Source organism: Heterocephalus glaber, unplaced genomic scaffold, assembly GCF_053883595.1.
Source record: "Heterocephalus glaber isolate CG9 unplaced genomic scaffold, H.glaber_assembly_v1.0 deba00001532, whole genome shotgun sequence".
Classification (NCBI taxonomy): domain Eukaryota; kingdom Metazoa; phylum Chordata; class Mammalia; order Rodentia; family Bathyergidae; genus Heterocephalus; species Heterocephalus glaber.
In genome coordinates this window covers 13,826,252-13,845,202 of record NW_028258330.1, presented here as the reverse complement: position 1 = coordinate 13,845,202, position 18,951 = coordinate 13,826,252, and the positions used below count along the sequence as shown (strand labels likewise).

General features: G+C 39.7%; 1 protein-coding gene across 30 annotated transcripts in view; it reads left to right on the top strand.

Moving 5' to 3' along the window:
• The window catches only part of Plcb4 (phospholipase C beta 4), a 384,134-nt gene that overhangs the window by 238,749 nt on the left and 126,434 nt on the right, over positions 1-18,951 (top strand). For all 30 annotated transcript variants that reach the window (XM_087188652.1, XM_087188653.1, XM_087188650.1 and 27 more), the window contains 2 exons: positions 17,328-17,408; positions 18,218-18,277. In XM_087188652.1, the coding sequence (XP_087044778.1) occupies positions 17,328-17,408; positions 18,218-18,277 (141 nt within the window). The remainder of the gene's footprint in view (positions 1-17,327; positions 17,409-18,217; positions 18,278-18,951) is intronic.

Here is an 18,951-nt window from a genome sequence, read left to right as displayed (position 1 = left end):
GGAGCATGAGTGGATCAAATGTGGGTAGAAGGTGATATTGTGGATTCATCAGGCTGGCCTAAAAGCCTGTTTATGCAGACAGATTTGTGGGGGAGCTTTCACAATCAGAATAATTATAATTAAAGGTAAGAATGTAAATGTACATAGTTATATGTATAGATTACAAATTCTGTATATTGTGCAGAAATCATTTCACTAAAGTCATTATGCTACAACAACAACCTGTGTTACAGGTTAATAATGTTAAATAATATTGACTATCTCTGACCTTAAGTGATTCAGAAATATACTTTATTTTACCAGAGCCATCATTACTTATACCATTTATATTATAAGGTATTGAAGAAACAAATGAGAAAGCATTTTCTTAGATGAAATTTGGAGTAGATTGGAAAATATAGAAGATATTTTTCATAAAGTCATTGCCAGTTACAGCTTCAATAAGTATGTTCACTTAATCAATAGTGCCGGCCATGGTTCTGTGGGACTGAGATAAGCTAGTGAACAAGACAAAGTCTCAGGCTTTGAGGATTTTTTAGTCCAGTAGCAGGAGATGGGCAGTAAACCCGTGAGCATAGAAGTGAGCAATAAGTTTCTGGTAGTGTTGGATATAATTATACTAATAAAGGAATGATCAGAGAGGCGGACACTGAAGAGTTGGGAGTGGGCAGTGGTGTGGGTTCAGTGTTAAGGGACAGCTCTACTCAGGAGGTGACACTTGATTCGACAGCTGAATGATAAGAAGGAACCAGTTTGACCAAGAACTAAGGTAAAAGCTGGGCGACAGTGGCAGGGAGTATGTGGTGGAGCAAACTCCTTTATTTAGCTCAAGGCTGGGAAGCAGAACAAGGACAGAAGGGACCAGGGTCCCACAACCCTCCTCAAGTGCCCACCCCAAGGACCCTAGGGCCTCCCACTAGATCCCACCTTTCAGAAGGTCCTTCACCTCGCAGTAGTGCCACCCTGAGGACCAAGCCTTTAACACCTGGGTGTTTGAGGACAGTTAAGATCCAAACCATAGCAGAGCCCCAAAACTTGGGGAACATTAGGACTTTAAGAAGATTAATTTATTTTTAATCCTTCCTCTTTCTAGCTATGTCTCCATAGACAATTTTCATTCTTACTTATGTTTTGAGATAGTGTCTTGCTATGTTGCCTAAACTGGCCTCAAAATGGTGGGCTCGAGTGAGACTACTGCCTCAGCCTCCCTGGTAGCTGGGACTGCAGATAGTCCCACTACACCCAGCTCCACAAAATAAAAGGTTGTGGGTTATTGTTATGGCTGTTTTGGAGTACTGAGGATTGAACCTAGGGCCATGCACATGGTACTGAAGCACCCTACCACTGAGCTATGTCTCTGGGGCTCACAAGCCATTTTCTTAACATCTCTGCCCTAGAATCTAGGAGATGTGGAGGCAGACATGTCCAAAGAGCTTCAGTGTTGTACTTAATGATTCTGATTCTATAGCCACCTGCCTTTGGTCACTTTTCTTGTCATTAGAGTCCTGTGACTTCTTCCTCTGGTGATACAGTTGTGGCTAGGCCCCTGAACACTGCATCAATTGGCCCAAACGCTGAAACAGCCCAAAGCAGTGAGAGTTGGCATCTGCCAGGTGCTTTTGCAAAAGCATCCAGACCAATTACTTTCTCTAAGCCAGCCTTTAAAATAACAGTATTGCCAATGTTATCTGGGCTTTCATGCCCCCAGTTTAGAGCTCTTTGTCATCTAAGTGTGACATGTTTAAGGAAAGGCATGTGTGGTTTGGAGAGTTCCAGAAAGTAAGTGGACTTGAAGACAAAAGACTTTGGTTTGAGCCATGACCCTGACATTTTCAAGTTATGACCTTAAGCAAGTGCCTTACTTGTTTGAGTGAACAATGATCTTCTCTCAAATGGAAACAATATACCTATGACAGAGGTTCCCCGTAGGAGAGTGTGAGACACCCTGTGTGTGAAGGCCTCTTCTGAGAGAAGGTCCCACCACTACTGAGATCATACTTGTTTCGTTGTGTTCCAAATGCTTAACCAGAGTGAATATAAAGTTCAGCCACTAACTCAAAGAGCACTGTTGCGTATTGTAAAGAGCTGTTATACATCAGTTCTGATAATCAGTAATCAGTCAGGCTCCTAATTATCAACTTCTAAAGTTTCTGGTAGTAAAATGGCTTTTGGTTTCTCATACTTTTTATTCTCTGCCTCCGATTAGGGGGAGAAGTTAGATCATTAGCAGAGGTTGAGGATGATCTTGGGTTTTTGCCGTGTGGATCTCTGATACCCATGTGCTCCTTTATTTGTGGATGAGCTTAGAAGAGCAATTTCAGATCAAGTTTACAGACCCACTCTATATCCTTATATGCTTCTTAGTGTGTAAGGTAGAGGAAGAAAGAGCCACTTTTGGGGCCCTTGGTGGGAACAATGCATGTTAAATATGAGGCCCAACAAAGGATGCTAAGTTGCACAGACAGATCTAGAAATCGATGCATGAAAGAATCTAAAAGTCCTGGAATGAGCTTTAGGAGTGGGATACAGCAGTCTGTGCTTCAGGAACTCTTCCAGGGATTCTGATGATCAGCTCAGATTTGAAAACTGCTAAGCCCAGGGAAAGGTACGATGCTTTAGACTCCTTTCCTGGGAGGAGTTACCACACCTCAGGCTTGACTGACTGCAAGGCAGAGTTACAGGGAGGCACAGAGGACATGTCTGAGCCAGGTTTAAGTCCCCCCTGAGAGGCATGACCTCAAGTCTGGAAAGAAGCAATGAGAAAGGGAGGAAAGGGCATGTGTTGAGAATATGGAGAAATAAGGGTTTAAAAAGGACTCAGTTATTGTTAATAAGCACATCAAGTTTTGCTGCTTAATAACTTACTCTAAAGCTCAGAGATTCAAGACAGTGACCGTGTGGTCCAAGAATTGTGATGTCAATACAATGGAATGGGTGCATGGACAGATATTAAAGTTTGCTGGGTCAACTAGGAGCTGTTTCATTTCCATCCTACCTGGTTTGTCGTCCTCTTCCAGGCAGATGGAGCTAGCTGTTTCTTGGCTGTAACCAATTTGTGCCACCTCTTGTAGGGCACAGCAAGTCACAAACTCGGTGTGGAGGCACACTCCATTCTTTCACGGGAGAAGATGAAAAGTCCCTTTGCACAGGGTGTAGATGCAGGGAGGGTGGAGGATTGTGACCTTTCTGTAAATAACCTTAGTTACCTTAGGTCCTCCCTATGCAGCAGTATATCTCATGTTGACAAGGCATCAAGCAAACTTTAACACATTTTTTTCTATGCAGAACCAGATACGATGTGCTTTAGGTCTTGTTAGCCATGCAGTTACAGCTACTTCACTTTGCCACTGCAGCACAAAAGCAGCCCTAGAACATAACTTGAGTGTGAATAAGTGAATGGGCTGTGTTTCCATGAAGTTGTGTTTGCAGAAACAGGAAGCAGACTAGCTTTGACCCGAAGGCAGGAGTTTACAGACATCTACCATAAGGACGAATGACGCCATATAAACATGATGACAAATTAGTTTTAATGCTAATGATGAAGTAATTTTAATTTCAAGTAATCACTTTGTCTAGCTCCTCATTTTCTCTTATGACCTTGTTGTTATATTTTTAATTCAGTCATCCTTCATTCCTTTTCCTTTCCTCAAAAGATCATTGTTTCAGCTTTCGACACAAAACAGAATCCCCTTGTCTTTCTTTGCTTTGCTTGCTCTTCTTGTTTTTGCATTCCTTCCCTCTCTGCAAAGTTCCTTTGGGATTGCTTTTCTTCATTTCTTCATAAAGGTAGAAAATAATTCTATTTCCCAGAGGAAGAGAAGCATCTCACCCATGAAATAGTGTCTGAGTCAGTCTGGTGGAAAACTCTTAAGAGTTGAGATCCCTGCTTCAAGGTTGCAGGAAGGACAGATTGTTGTTGGGAAGACGTGAGATGCATCCATTAGGAAGCTAGGAAAGGAAGTCTGGGGTGGCATTAGATTTACAAGGTGCTCATGAGAACAAAACAAACAATGAGTCAATAACATTAAAATAGAAGGTACTGGCTGAGCTACTTAGCATCTAAATATTACTGTAGTATGCTGAAGCATTTAGTTAAATCTCCAATGGTAAACTGAAAGTGCTGGATTCTGTATGGTGTCTTTTCAGCCTGCAATCTAAATGAGAAAATATGTGATATCAGTTACTTCAAACCACACTTCTATGCTGCCAGTGACCAGGATGCTAGTGGCCAGGACATCCTTTTAATTAGAGTTGATGAGTACAGCCTCATGGGTCTCCAGGCTGAGTGGTGCTGAGGCCCAAAATTCTCCCTGGCTTTATTCTTTTTGCATATTCTCTTTGGAATTGTACTCTGTAAATGCATGTGGTGCAGCCATTGAATTAATAGAGTTCATTCAAGTGTGAACAAACCAACAGTCGGATGAACTATGTAGCATATTTTAAAGTGAATAATTTTGAAATTGCTTCTTGAGTAATAAGATTGCATTTTTAAACTTGTGCAACTTCATGTGAGTTAATTCTGTTCCTCAAAATTATGAGCAACTATTTTTATTATTGTTGTTTTGGTACTTTTAGACATGGTACTGTAGTAGCATTCTCCAGACAGAACTAACAAAATATACGAATATCCAGGAAGAGGTTTTGTATGAGGGATTAGCTCACATGATTATGGTGACAGAATTCCCAGGAAATTCTGCCTATCAGTTGGAGGTCCAGGAAAGCCAGGGATGAAGTTCCCCTCCCAACCTGAAGGAATGAAAGCCAGGGGAGTCAGTAGTGTGTTGCATTCCAGTCCAAGTCTGCAAGCCTGAGAACCAGGAGCAGCAGTGTCTGGGAGCGGAAAAAGATGGATGTCCCAGCTCAAATAGAGAAAGTGAATTCACCCTTCCTCCACCATTCTGTTCTATTTAGGCCTCAACAGGTTAGGTGGTGCCTATCTGCAAGGCTGAGCACAGATTGTCTCTCTCCTAGAAACACTCTCACAGTTACACCCCAAAATAATGTTTTGCCAGCTCTCTGGGCATCCCTTAGCCCAGTCAAGCTGATACATAAATTAGCCATCACAGAATGTTTTCAGTCCTCACAGAAGAAATATCTACCATGATGTGCTCCTTCCAGGTGCTGGACTTTATGCTTGGGGAACTGTGCACAAATATTGTTTCATTTAAGCCTTATAACAACTCAGTTGTTAAGCAGGTCCTTATTGTATGCTCACCCTCCAATCTACAAAACTAGGGTTAAAATGCTTAAGCACATTGCTCAAGGTTCATTAGGCTAGGGACAGGCTGAGCACAAAGCTTCCCCACCAGCCGGGCTACCTTGTTTCTGCAAGCATGGTCCCCAATGGCAGTATCAGCTGCACCTCTGAACTTATGAGAAATGCACAGTATCAGACCCCAGAGAATGGGAGAGTCTGGGGTGGGGCCCAGCAGTCTGTGCTTCGGGAGCTCTCTCGGGGATTCTAGTGATGCAGCTCAAGTGTGAGAACTGCTAGGCACAGATCGAGGAAGGTGTTTTAGATTTATTACTTAGAAGGAACAAAAATTAAATCCATTTAAAGTTCTTTAGACCAAATCTCCTTTAGCCAGGGAGTGCTGATAAAAGGATGAAAAACTATTTAATAAAAGAGTTTTATTCTTCTAGGTCGGGCATGGTAGATTCTGTTGAGCTCTTCCCTGGGCCAGACACAGGGCAAAGTGCCGACATCAGTCTCTTCAAATGCTCAGGTGATTGGGAGGATTAAGTGAGATTCTTTTCCAGAGTTTACAGATGAGGAGAGAGAAGCTTAGACTCCTTAAAAAATTGCCTCCTGACATCCTGAGTGATGAGCCCATCTCCAGAACTGGTGTACTGATAAAGAGCACACCTACGTTTTTTATGATAGAATGCCTGCCAAGCAAAAAAAAACACTTTTTGAAGATATATATGAATGTAAAAACAGTATAATTAAAAGCAGTGTTTCTCCAATTCAACAATGGAAGCTAGAACCAAAGATCTGTTTAATTATCTTACTCGCCATTTACTATATTTGTTTTAGAGCATAATGATTGCACAGCTAAAGTTTTAATCTAATTCTTTTGGAAATATAAGAATGGAAGAGTTATTTGTATATAATTGCCCCTAAGTGCAATTGCCTAAAGAGCTCCAATACCTCTCCATTATGATCACTAAAACTCAGTCACTAAACCTCTGAGAGGGTGCACTGGCAAAAGCATTTCTTGAAGCTACAGAGAAGAGCTGGTGTATCTTCCCAGGTGTCCTGACCCCACCACACTCTTCCCACTGCAGTCATGGGCTTCAAGGGCACTTCCCTGCCATCCTGCTTCAGCCTGCTTTTCCCAAATACCTAGGGCAAGTGACCCTTGGCACTTTGGTGGGATGCATAAAAGAGCCAAGTTTTTGAATGCTCATCAGCCAAGTTGCCAGGATATTGTTTGAAATAAAAGAAAGGGTTTTTTTTGCACTAAGTAATAATTAGCATAAAACCTTTGCCAAAGAGCTCTTTGTGAAAGCTTAAAATATACAGACTTGGTAAGGGCATGGGCACAAACAGAAATAGTTCAAATTTTGGCTTTGCTTCTTAGAAATATGACCTTGACTTAGTCTTTGATCCACTAAGCACTAAACCATAGCTTGCTTTTTTTTTTTTTTTTTTTTTTTTTTGAGACAGGGTCTTCCTATGTAGTTCAGGTTGGCCTTGAACTCACTATATAGCCTAGGCTGGGTTCATACTCATGGCCATCCTTCTACCTCAGCCTTCCAAGTGTTGGGATTACTGCCCTGCACCACTACACCCAACATAACTTTCTTTTCAACAAATGGGAGTAGTCCTAGTTTCCATAGCCATTGAAAGAGATAAGATGGATCTTTGTTAGGAGATGAATCAGAGTACACTCCTCTTCTGGTTTAAACCTGTAATCATTTCCTATCTCTTGAGGATAATTGCCTGCATCCTTTGTGTGGTCTACAAGTCTTCTACATGATCTGTCAGTCACTTCAGTGTCCCATGGACATTCCCTCAACACACCAGGCACACTGTGGCTGCAGGGCCTTTGTACTTGTTTCTCTCTCTCTCTCTCACATCATCATTCATTTTAGTTCACTTCACTCTCCCCTCACTCTCCTTCAGACTCTGCTTAAATGATACTTCCTGCACAAAGCCTCCTTGATCATCTTACTCTCCCTCATACACTAGCCCTTCGCTCTCTGGGATTACTTTTTATCTTCAGATCTATTATTACCCAATATTTATTTTTTTATTGTTCATCACCAAAATCCCCCTAGAAAATAAGCCTTTTATTCACTGTTATGTCCAGTAGGGAATTCATTCATCCCTGTTACTTTTCTCTCATTGCTGAGTCAAAATACCCAACACCCAAAGTTAAAGTGGAAGGGGTTTATTTGGCTCACAGTTCATAGAGGTTTCAGCCCATAATCAGCTGGCTCCAAGGCTGGGATAGCAAACAAGCATTGCAGAGGAGAAACAACATGGCACACATAAGACAGCAAAGGTAACAAGAGGTTTTAACAGCATCAGCATCTCCCTGCCTTTTTTTAATCTTGTTCAGACTACTTAGGGTGGGTAGCACTCACACCCTTAATCCTAGTGCCCTTGAGCTTAGCATTGCATCATCAATCAGTTACAGCTTCACACACTGTAGCTAGGGCCTATGACCACGTGAAGCTTGGGGGGACATCTAGACCCAAACCATAACAATCACAAAGTAAGTATTTCATGAGGACCTCCTAAGATCCACCAGTTACATATCTAAGACTAAAATATATTGCTGCTTAAATAGTTCCTAATTTTTAAAGAAAACAAGGAACTGGAGCTGAAGATGCTCTTTCCAGGCCTGGAGAAAGTTTTATCAAAAGCCACCACCCACTTTAGCCATAGAAGTATATGGTTTAAATCTCCCAAGGGATGCTTGCCAGGAGGCCTGCACTCAGCCTCCTGCTGTGGCAGAATCCACCCTTACCTGGTTCCTGCTCTGAGCATGGCAGATACTGGAGCCGTCTTTCAAGCCCAAGTGAGGCTCCTCCAGATGGTGCTCTTTGTTCCCTGCTCCTAGGCAGAGCTGTCCATAAAGCTGTACTGCAGTCCCAAATGCTTTGTCCCCAGTCCTCTGTCCTATCTTCTTGCAGGTGCCTGCAGCATGATTTAGAGACTCTCCCTGCCTTCTCCTGATTCTGCTTCCCTTTGTTTTCTCCCCTCATCTCTCATGCTTCCAGCTCTGCCTTGGAGTGGGTGTCTCAGTGGCCCTGGGGATGAGTGTCCCCTTCTTCCAGTGGGAGGGCTGCACACTAAGCCTACAGGACAATGCTGCCATGATCTGAGGGCTGGCTGTGCTCCCTACAGATTTCCTGAGGCAGTAGCAGTGGTCCTGAATGATGTGCCAGAATTGCTGCATTTCTTTTAGACAGAGCAAAACGCGAGCCTTGGCCTTAAGTGCCAGTGGGGACTGTGTATCTTTGAGACCCAAATATAAGCCATTCTGGAAGACAGAAATGTAAAGGGATCACCTTATCATGAACTGTTGTGAAGAAAGCATTTTTCCAAAGCTGCATTGTTTAAGTGGGAAATGAATGCATGGAAAGAGAAATTTCATGAAAGCCATTGAGATTCCTTTCCTTTCAATGATTCTATTCAACATAGGGATGTCCATATGGCAATAAAGTGTTCCTTCCTAGACCTGCCTTTTCAGATGTATGTCCTCTGTAAATTACTGGGTTTAATTTATTTTTCAGGAACAAACTATTTTAATTAGAAATGCTTTGCTTAAAACAAGGGTTTATCAGCTTGCAGTCATGTTTCAAGTGTGTCTACAAAGTGCAAAAATTCTTAGAATTTTTTTGGAGGAAATGTGGGAGAGGTGCCAAATGTGATTTTAATATTTGTTGTATGTGTTTACTACAAATCCTGTTTATCTGCCTGCGTAGTTCTGAATAATTTGGTCCCCTTCAATTTGTCCTATTTTATTTACTAAGGCAACTATTTTGACAACTGTGACAGTTTTCCTGACAAAAAAATTTTCTTTTTGTTTTTCCATTTAGTTTATTGGTCCATTTTAGGTATACAATACAGTTATGTTCATCACTGGGATCTTGTACCTTTACATGATGTATCTTGGTTCTTGTTTTTTCCTATTCCCTGACCTCCTTTCACCCCCTCCACCGTTCCCTATTTATTTTTCCTTCTCCTATATTTTTTCTTTTCCCTTTCCTTTCCCCTACTCCTCCCACTTCCCCTACTCCTTTAGACATTTTCTTCCTATTTCACAATATCAGTTATACAAAAAAGTTTCTTTGAGTGAGTCTACCTCCGCCCCTTGAAGACATATTTTGTTAACTTTCATTTTCCTTCTGCAAGATGAAAGGAAGTTATTGAATATTTTAGGAATCATCTCTTCAAGTGTTCTATGGCAAGAACCAAGGACTCCACCTCATGATCCTTTACAGTGCACAATGTCTCTGTTAATCAGTCAGGTTTTATTTCAAGATAACCACATAGGGGATGCTTCGGGGAGAGAGAAGGACAAAGAAACAGTTACCAAGAGTTTAGCATCTTAAAATTTAACCTTACAAACTAAGTACCAGTGATTTATCATCTTTACTTTAAAGTAAAAGAGAAAGCAGAAATTCATGGCCTGAGTGTCTGCTGAGGCTGGCTTGGGTGGAGAGAGATGGCTAAGGTGGGAGAAGAACAGATCCAAGTTGAACAGACCCAACTTTCAGTGAGTCCAATTCAGTGAAATTGTACCAACTCTGGGTTTTCCTTGTGCCCAGATTTGATTTCTGGATCAGTGGAAATAGACACACACTAGGCCCATTGTTCTTTGTTATGATGCATAGAACAGAAATGGATTCCCTGTGAAAATACAAATGCTCCTCTGCCCCACGTTATATATTATATCTGTCCTCCTAGATGACTTGCCTTAACTCAGTTAAGATTGATTTTCCCATCTGTACAACAGGGATGGTGGTATTTACCTTATTTATTTATTTGATGATTAATAATATTAGCAACACTAATAATATCACTGCCATTATATTAACAATCAATAATAATTTACTTGGTTCAGATTTTTATGAAGCTCATTAATACCTAGAGACAACCTATGAAGTAGGTATTATCTAGTCTGACTTAAACAGTTAATAAGAGTTTGTGCTTCCCAGGTCTATGAGGTCTCTTTTGAAGGTAGTAGATTACATTGCAATTTGTGTTAGACAAGATCCCCTAAGATACCTTCCAAACTCAGACTTCTCTTGTTTTCCTCCAACCTTGTCAAGGTCTTTTTTGCTTCCTTGTAGTTCATATCAAACCAGGAAACAAGGAGGGTAAACCTCATGTATACCCAGAGGTGATATCTACCTAGGCATGTTCATTTATTGATCATCTGATGGTCATTTGGTGAAAAGCCAGAGGGGTTAAGGTTGACCTGATTGGTCAAGGTTGGCAGAGTAAAATGGGCATGGTCTTTGAAATAAGCAAAATTGGTTCAAATCCAGTTCTCTCTCCTGTGAATGTTTTTTTTCCCCTTCTCTCTAAAACTGCATTATCCAATATGGTGACAACTAACCGTAAGTGGCTACTGAAAGGAAAATTAATTAAAACTAAAAATACTGCATCTCTGTTGTGTACCCCACATTTTAAGTGCTTCATAGCTCCATGTGGCTCATGATGACCATGCTAGGCAGTGCACATTTGGCACAGTGCCATCATCAAGAGAATCTATTGGACAGTGTTAGTCTAGTCTTAACCTGACGGAAGTTAAAGCGTCAGTGAAGCAAGATGGTTATTTGTGATGTGCTGTGTGCAAGAGCCATAAGTTCAACAGTAGCTGTTTTCTCACAATTGCAACCATTGGTATTTTTAACATCATTCACCTTGACCCAGGTACTTAAATGTTCTCAACTTTAATTCTTTGGGAACCCTCTAAGATTGATATCCCAATTTCAGACAGAGAAAGTGAAGCTTGGCGAGGTTAATCAGCATTGTTACTACGATTCTCCTTGTGGTACTTTGTAAGGAGGCATCCAGGAACTTCTGGCTATGAGGCCAGAGCCCCAGAGCCATTGTGTAGCGCCACGTCCTGTGAAGGTTCTGTTTCTCCAAAGGCTCAAGAATCCGCCACCAACAAGATGCAATGCAAAAGCCATCGCTTTTCTCTGTGTCCCAATCAACCCCATGCAGTTACAAATATGAAAGAGCAACTTCTAAAACACTAAGGTTTAAATAAGGTGGAGTTAAAACTTTTTTTTTTTTGATACCGGGGATCAAACTCGGGCCCTAGCGCTTGTGCATAAAACTTTTATAAAAAAAAAAATTCCAAAATAGCTGTCCCTGGCTGGTAGTAAGGCTTGACTATACCCTATTTGTTCATGCAAACCCCATATTATAAAGATAGAGATTTGCAATTAGTGAAGGGTAATGAAGGTGGGAGAAAGGACAGGACAGAAAGGTAAGAAATAACCACAATCCACAACTAAAATGAAAGAAAATCAACTACCTTACCAAACACGATCCTCAGTCAGTGTTCAGCCTGCTGATTTCTCTGCCATTCCTTCAAAGAAGAAAGGGGATTAATTTTTTTAATAGAATAACTTTTAAAATCAAAACAAAATATATTTTTACGTTAAGTCAATTTGCAACTAATGTGAATATTTGAAAGATAGATTGTGATATCAAATAATGTAGAAACAGCTCATGTCAGGGGAAAATTTACACTAAAAATAATACACAGCTTAAATATATACTTGCTGAGATGGGAGGTGTCTCCATAAGCCTGTAGTAGCACAAGCTCCTCAGAGTAGGGATTCCAGGGCCAAAAATAACTTCTTACAAGAGTAATCCCAGCAAAAGTAATGCTTCTTGCCTCAAATTGAATGCCCTCTGGCCAGCATTTGTTCAATATTTTTTATAAAGTGAGTTCCTGGTCTTTCCAGTCCTGTCTTCCTGTGGCCTGAGGAAAGAGTTGGGAGAGATAAGGTAAGAGGTCCTCAAGCTCTTAGGAGTGACGTTATGAATTTTAACTGAGTTCTGCAAGAACTGAAATTCTGGGCCCCCTAGAAGAGACTCTATTATGGTTTATTTCTTTACCGGAAAGTTCTGTTACCATTTATTAACTGCAAAGCAAAGTGATTCGGAAAACAGAAGGAACCTAGCTTTGTTTTACCATCTTCCCTGCAGTGCCCAGGGAAGGAGGAGAATGTTCCTGACCATGGGATTTTACAATATTACTGCTTTGATCTGATCAGGGAGCCATAGCCAAGCCTTGATCAAGAGATATCCGTGTGAAGTTTAAAATGGCTGTTCGGGAAAAAAGAAAAAAGATTAGAGATCTTATGCCTTCCCTTTCAGGGGGTCAGGTAGGGCTTTGTGTTTGTTAGTGGGAGGAGGAGAGAAATCTAAATAGGTCAAGTTCTAGTTCTTTTCAGCTGATTGTCGCATAGCTCTCAGATATGCCCTTTGATTTTTCATGGGTAGTTTGAACACATTTTGTCTGAAGCTTTTCAGCTACACTTGATGAGCTTATTGTGGGCTTTGTTTTACCCCTTGTCTTTAGCGTCAAACATGACCTTTTGGTGAGGAACTCCTGGAGAATTTCTGTTCTAGCCTTTCTCCTAACAACTGATATGTTGTGATGTTGTGAACTGGATGGGCACCTGGTAAATATTTGGCCTCCCTTTTGCTTTTGTTGTTAGGGAGTCCAAAGCCAAATTGGCATCCTGTTCTGTGTGAGGCCTTATGCAAGTGCCTTTTCCTTATTTTACTATTCTATTTATTTTCTTCTCCTTGCTCAAATTTCTTATCCTGTTTTGAAAATCATTTCTTTGCAAGGGCAGTGATGCTCCTGGTTCAAAAGGATTCCCACGAAGTGTCGAGGTGTCTCAAAGCTCCCCTTCCACTGATCCCTACAATGAGTTTTCATGAATTAGAAAAAAAGTGGCCGTTCATCCAGGAAGGCAGCCTGAATGCAGGACTCTTGCATTTGTAATTCTCTCCACACGCCCTGGAAGGACCAACCCTGAAGGGTTCTTGCCTAGTGTAATCACCTCCATTCCAGCAATTTCTTACTTGTCTGTTTTATACATTGACCTTCTGCAAAATATTTTATTTGAAAAAAATGTATTCATTCATTCATTCATTCATTTTTTTTTTTTAGTCACAGAATTAGTTTTAGTATGGTTTAGGATGGTTTTGAGCTAGGAACACAAAAGTAAACAAGACTGCTTTAAGGACTCTGCTCTCATAAAGGTTCCATTCTAGAATGGGAGCCAATCTATAAACTAATAAAGAAATAGGATAACTACACACTGGTTCTAATCCTAGCAAGGAATTATCAAGATACTGCAACAGAAAATAAAATGAGACTCATATTGTGGAGATGGAGGAAGCCTTTGTGAAGAGGCAATAAAAAAGCAAAGCCTGAAGGATGAAGAGGAGTCACCTACCAAGGAAGGAGGAAGATATTTTTGAGCAGGACTGGCTGCAAGTGCAAAGGTCCTTTGGCTAGAAAGTTCGAGAGGTTCAAGGAAAAGAGTTCTGATGATAGTGGAAAAGCAGAAGAATGAGGAACTGAGCATGGCCTGAAATGTGATCTGAAAAATCCAGGTTATCTAGGTTCTTTTAGGCCACCACTAAGGATTTGAGATTGTAACTTAAATATTATGGGAATCCATTTGTTTATGATTTGAAGGAATTGACTGAAATTTCAAAGTGTCAATATGGCTGTTGTGGGAAGAAAGATTAGAAGTGGAAAGATTAATCCCTAAGAGAGATGATGATTGTTTAGACCAAGGTCCTGCTGGTAGAGGTGGAGTAAAGTGAAAATATGTGGAAAGTGCTATGAAGTAGACTTAATAATGGAGGGGAGAGGCAGGGATGAGGAAAAGTCAAAGTTGATTCAGTTTCACTAGCAAGTATGCTAGTGACATTTATTGCACTAAAGAAGTCTTGTGATGGAGAGGCTTGGAAAGGGTAGGAAATAAATAACTCAAACATGAATATGTTAACTTTGAGATAAACAAGTGGAAACATCCAGGAGAGCATTAAATATCTGAGTTGGAACTCAGAGTGGATTGAATTGGCCTTTTAAATTTGGGAGTCATCAATAAATAAATGAAATTGAAACCATGAGACTCAATGAGATCTAGGAACATAGTGGAAATGACAATTTCCAGAACCAAGTTCTGGGGCACATGTACAGGTTGGGTGCACAAGGGAAAGGAAGGAAATGTTCAGGGAATGGAACACAACCAGAATTTCAAGAGTGGAGAGTATTTCAAGAAAAATAGCCAGGTGCTCAGAGATCAAATCACATGTGTGCATTGCATTTGGCAGCATGGTAAAGTAGCCAGAGAAGTTTTAGAGGATAATAGAAATTAAAACCAAATTAAGTCAGTCATAGTCTGCAAAAGAGGTTCAGAGACAATGGATATTGACAGTTCAAGGTACTATGCTTTGAAGGGAATCAAAGACATGGAATAGTTAAATGAGAACGGAACATACTTATGTGCTGATGGGTATGATGTAATGAAAAAACAAAACCTAATATGTATTAGGTGGAGATAAAAAAAGTTCTGAAGTCCTTGTGTGGCTTGAATAGGACTGGATCCAGAGCAGAAATGAGGGAGATGACCTTTGGTAGGAGAAACCACATAGTGTTAGGAAGGAAGAAGCCAAGGGGTGTCCATTTGGTGGCGTCTTCTGACTCCATGAAGTACTGTAATTGGCTGGAACTGACCAAGTTTTTTTAAAAAGCAGTGAAACAGTCTCCTCAAAGAGTGGATTACCAATTAAGAAAGACATGTACCATTGAAAGTAGTGGTTGAGTATCTATTTGAGGTAGATTGTCCTGAATTTAAACTAAAGCAACACAATTCAATTTATCCAGTTCAGTGATACAATATGAACAGGATGGGAACCATGTTTATTGGTCAATAAGACATAAAATGAGATGGAAGTTGAGAGCATCTGAGAATGAGTGATTATAATATCGGGGTTATGGCGATAAAGTTAGAAAAGATGAAAGGAAAAGGAGGAAGAGTCTAATGGATGTGAGAAATTATCAGGAAGAATGAACAGAAAGTTGCAAAGAAGTCAAATACTCAGTGCATGCATGAGCATGTGCATGCACGGATACACACACACACACACAGAATAGTAATAGTAGTAGTGGTAATAATAGTAATAATAATAATAAAAGAGAGAAGGGAGAAGAAAGGAAAAGAAAGAAAAGAGGTAGAGGAAGATGTAAAAGGAGCAGAAGAAGAAGTCAAATAAATATAAAAGAAAATGAAGAACTCCAGAGCTAGGGCCTACATGACCAGATCAAAAGGTTCAAAAACGATGTTAGAAATCAACATTTCCAGGTGAACACAATAAGTTCTGGCACCCAGAGGGAAAGGAAGAAAAAAATCATTGTACTTGAGATCAAGGAACTGAAAGTTCAGCCTCCCCCCCGAAAAAAAGCTGAAAAAAAAAATTCTTATTTGTTATATATATATTCCATGGATTGTTTCAAATCCTTATTTGGGATTAGGTGACAGGTTGCTCATAAAAAATAATGGCAGCTGATTCATTGTGGGTCTGTTCTGTGAACACCATTCACCTTAGGCTGTACTTTTGAACATTCTGCACTGAAATTCCTCATTACCATAAGAATGTTGCTTGGGAAATATTCTAAAATGTATTAATTCTCATATATCAATTAGTTGATAATTCTCATTTATTAGTAATAATATGACTCCCATGGCCTTTTTGGTAATGTCTAATGCATTTTGTGTGGTATAGAAGACCCTTCCAATGATCTTGCTCTTATTTGTGTGTCCTTCATTATTTGTGTGTCCTGAGGTATCCTAGCCAGACTGCTCAAAAGTGCCTAACCAGTGTCAGGTCAAGACTGTGTATCTGCAAATCCTGTGCTCTTTGCCTGGCAGAGATATGCATCTAAAGAATTGAGTTCTGGGTTGAGATTTTTAAAACAGGTTGAACTGTCCAAAAGTACCATTTTGAGGGCCAAAAATGTCACATATTAACATTTCATATTTGTAGTAATTTGCTACCCTTGTTGCAGATTTAAACCATACACTATTGATGAGAGCTACCACTTACTGAATTGGAACTTGGATATATAGATAGATAGATAGATAGATAGATAGATAGATAGATAGATAGATTCCTTGTCTCATTTAATTCCCGTGACAAATCCAAAAGGTGAGAAGGGAAGTGTAAATACTTCTATTCATTAGACAAGGATTCTGAGACTTAGAAAGGGTTCATCTAGGAGAAGCTAAATAAAAAAATGGCAGAACTGGGTTTTGATTCTGAAGGCAGAGGTCATACCATCCCCTTGCCTTTGTTTTATTCATTGCTAGAAGACTGGTATCTTGACATTGGATTTACTTTGATGAATGTTGCTATTTCCTTGGAATTTAGAGAGATAAATTTCATGGTTGAAATGAAGAGTCTGAAGATCCTTAGAGTCTTAAGCTTGTAAGTGCTATTTATTTGTTTTTAAATCACTGTCTTGATCCATGTTTGCCAGACAGGTTCCTAATTGTTATTACTGAAGTTATCTAGGAGACCGGTTCCTAAGTTCATGAGAAGAGCACGCAGATTTACTGAAGCACTGGTGCCAAGTCTTAGTGTAACGGAGGGCTCATGTGCTGAACCTACTTTTTCTCTCATTCACATAAAATTTTCCTGGAATTCCTAAACATAGTAGTGCTCTTTTTCTAATGAGAAGAAATCCATTGGCAAATACAGCACAATTGTGTTGCTGTCCTGAGGTTGGCTGATATCCTTTTGCAATTAAAATTTTGATTCTGCAGTTTTCACTGAGTTTCTGGTATTAAAGTCCACAGTGCTGGTTTCAGGCTTCATCAGATTGACCTGGAGGGCCTGTGAGAACATATTGCTACCATATTGCTACTAATTTTTCATATTTGTTACATACAGGGCAGAATTTCTCTTGCATGGGCCAGGTCAGGAGGCTGAACTGGGAAGTCCTTCCTCCTAGGAATGCTTCTTCCAAGACCTTAGGGAAACTTTCTTCTGTATGACTGTTAGAACATCAGTATTGTTTCTTTGTATATTTGTTCTAGAGGAAGATCCCATATTAAATTGACCTGTCTTTCATTGAAAAAAAATACAAAGAGTTTTCAAAATGAAACATTCCATAATATCGTAAGAAATGTTATTAAAATCTGGATGCAAAGGTGTGATTTCTCATTTTTCTTTGTTTAGACGTTCAGAGATATTTGAATTTTTATTGGATTCAAAATGTGTGAGTCATGAACAACAACACGTTTCTTTTTAACAGGAATCCTACGTGTTTGAACCCAATTGCCTCTTCAAAGTGGATGAGTTCGGCTTCTTTCTGACCTGGAAAAGTGAAGGCAAGGTACGGCACAGAGCAGTGAGCTGTCTTTTGGTTTAAGCCATTTCATTTCTCAAGAGATAGACCAAGGGCCTCTCAAGGGCATTGAACCCCTCACTTTTCATTCATTCAGAATTTTTCAAATCTGCTTTCATGTGCCCTGCACTGGAGATAGAAGGGATTCAAGGACATTGTTCTACTCCTCATAGCTTCTAGTATAGGAGCAAAGTTGGGCATTTAAAAAAGGTAGCTACAAGTCATCAAGTGTTGTGAAAGAGAAATGTAGATTGTTAGATAAGTCTACAACAGGCAGATATGATTTAATCTCAGGAGTTAGGAAGATTTCCCAGTAAAAGATATTCAAGCTGAAATGTAAAAGGGATATTAAAATGGTGTTTATTTCCTTATACTCTGGGACTTAATTAATGCATAGGATAATATATGCATTTAATGAACATTTGAGAGTAATTTAAGAAAAGTAAAATTGAAGTTATATATGTTAGCATTATTTTCACTTAGTAGCTTATATGTTATATTTAATCATATACAGACATTGTTATTAACATTATTGTATATAAAAGTAACAGTATTCTATAAACATTTTATAAATAATTACCCAGAGTTACATTTTTATAAATATTTGAAATACTGATAAGTTTAGAGTCTTAATTATTTCTGCTCATTTGAAATAATTATTGTTGGTCTTTGGTTTTTACTCCCTCTTTTACCTAATGCTAATCATTGTTTCCTTCATCATCAGAAATGTTTGCCAAGTGTTTTGTGCTATAGGTCTGGCAGAATTTAAACTCACCACTGTATGTTCTCTCTCTCAGGAAGGACAAGTGTTAGAATGTTCTCTCATCAACAGTATTCGGCTGGGAGCCATTCCTAAGGTACCTGTGATGGGTGTTTGTTGTCCTTCTAAACACACGTTTACATAGATTGGAAATGCTGCCCAGTATATTGTTTAATCTGTTTCTGCCCTAAAGTCATCAGCTGGGAATTAAGAATAGACACAGTGTAGAAATGTTCTCCTTCACAGCTGTTGGGTGATTTAGACTGTATTGTCCTTAGTTATATTCGAAGTTGGGATTGCAAAGAGCCTTGCATAAAACCAAAGAAACAGTTCCTTCTACTTGGAAATTAATTGTATAAGCTCGCTTCTTTTTAGCACACAGCGGTTCACTTTTCATCTGTGGTCGAAGGGGACATTTATGTGGCTCAGGTACTTCCCTGTTTGTGCACCTGTGCACGCAGACATTGACTCACCTGGAGGGGAAAAACCAAAACAAACACAGCACATAAATCAGTCTTCTACACAGTGATTGATTTGTTTGAACAAGGAGCTATTTGCATAGTTGTGCTAGGAATTTCAAAGATGTTTCTTCAGAGAATATTCTAGCACAGAATTTATTTCCTTTTCCATAATACCCCTGCAGGTTTTTAGCCATTCAAAACAAAGTTACATTCCTCACTTTGTTGTTTTGTTTTGTTTTGGTTTTTAAGCTGTCCTCTTTTATGTCAGGTAAATTTTTTGTGTATCTATATGTTGGCGTTTCCTCCTGAG